Genomic DNA, 682 nt, shown 5'->3' with positions numbered 1-682 from the left:
TGGGGTCTCCAGGACACTTTTGGGGCACGGAACGTTCCAGAACCCCCCCTGTGGCACGTACCACTCCTCGTCCTTGCGGGCCAGCATTTTTGGGGCGCACAGGACATTTCTGGTGATCCCAGGACATTTTGGGGCTCTTGGGTCATTTTTGGGGCACAGAAAGTTCCAGAACCCCCCGTGGCATGTACCACTCCTCATGGGCCAGGAATTTTGGGGTCTCCAGAACATTTTTAGGGCACATAACTGGATTTTTGGGGTCTCCAGGACATTTTTGGGGTCTCCAGGACGCTTTTGGGGCACGGAAGGTTCCAGAACCCCTCCGTGGCACGTACCACTCCTCGTCCTTGCGTGCCAGCATTTTTGGGGCTCCCATGACATTTTGGGGTCTCCAGCACACTTTTGGGGCACGGAACATTCCAGAACCCCCCGCGGCACGTACCACTCCTCGTCCTTGTGGGCCAGGAAGAACTCCTGCAGCTGCTGCCGCCGGAAGTCCAGCTTGTAGTCGTTGTAGCGCTCACGGCCTCCCGTCTCGTCCACGGCGTCGTCCAGGGACAGCAGGAACTCCTTGAAGCTCTTCATCACCGGGGGCGCCATGCCCAGGTCCACCTCCGCGATGGTGCCCAGCCTGGGGGGACAGCGGGGGTTTGGGGGCGGTATTGCAGGGTTTGGGGGCGATATC

General features: G+C 59.8%; 1 protein-coding gene across 1 annotated transcript in view; it reads right to left on the bottom strand.

The window, feature by feature from the left end:
• The window catches only part of SRRT (serrate, RNA effector molecule), a 23,380-nt gene that overhangs the window by 17,867 nt on the left and 4,831 nt on the right, over positions 1-682 (bottom strand). Inside the window, exon 4 of the mRNA XM_031065249.1 lies at positions 1-659. Coding sequence (XP_030921109.1) covers positions 1-659 — 659 coding nt within the window. The remainder of the gene's footprint in view (positions 660-682) is intronic.

Source organism: Geospiza fortis, unplaced genomic scaffold (assembly GCF_000277835.1).
Source record: "Geospiza fortis unplaced genomic scaffold, GeoFor_1.0 scaffold1089, whole genome shotgun sequence".
Lineage (NCBI taxonomy): Eukaryota > Metazoa > Chordata > Aves > Passeriformes > Thraupidae > Geospiza > Geospiza fortis.
The sequence above is the reverse complement of the archived record's forward strand: the minus strand, read 5'-3'. Positions and strand labels throughout refer to the sequence as shown.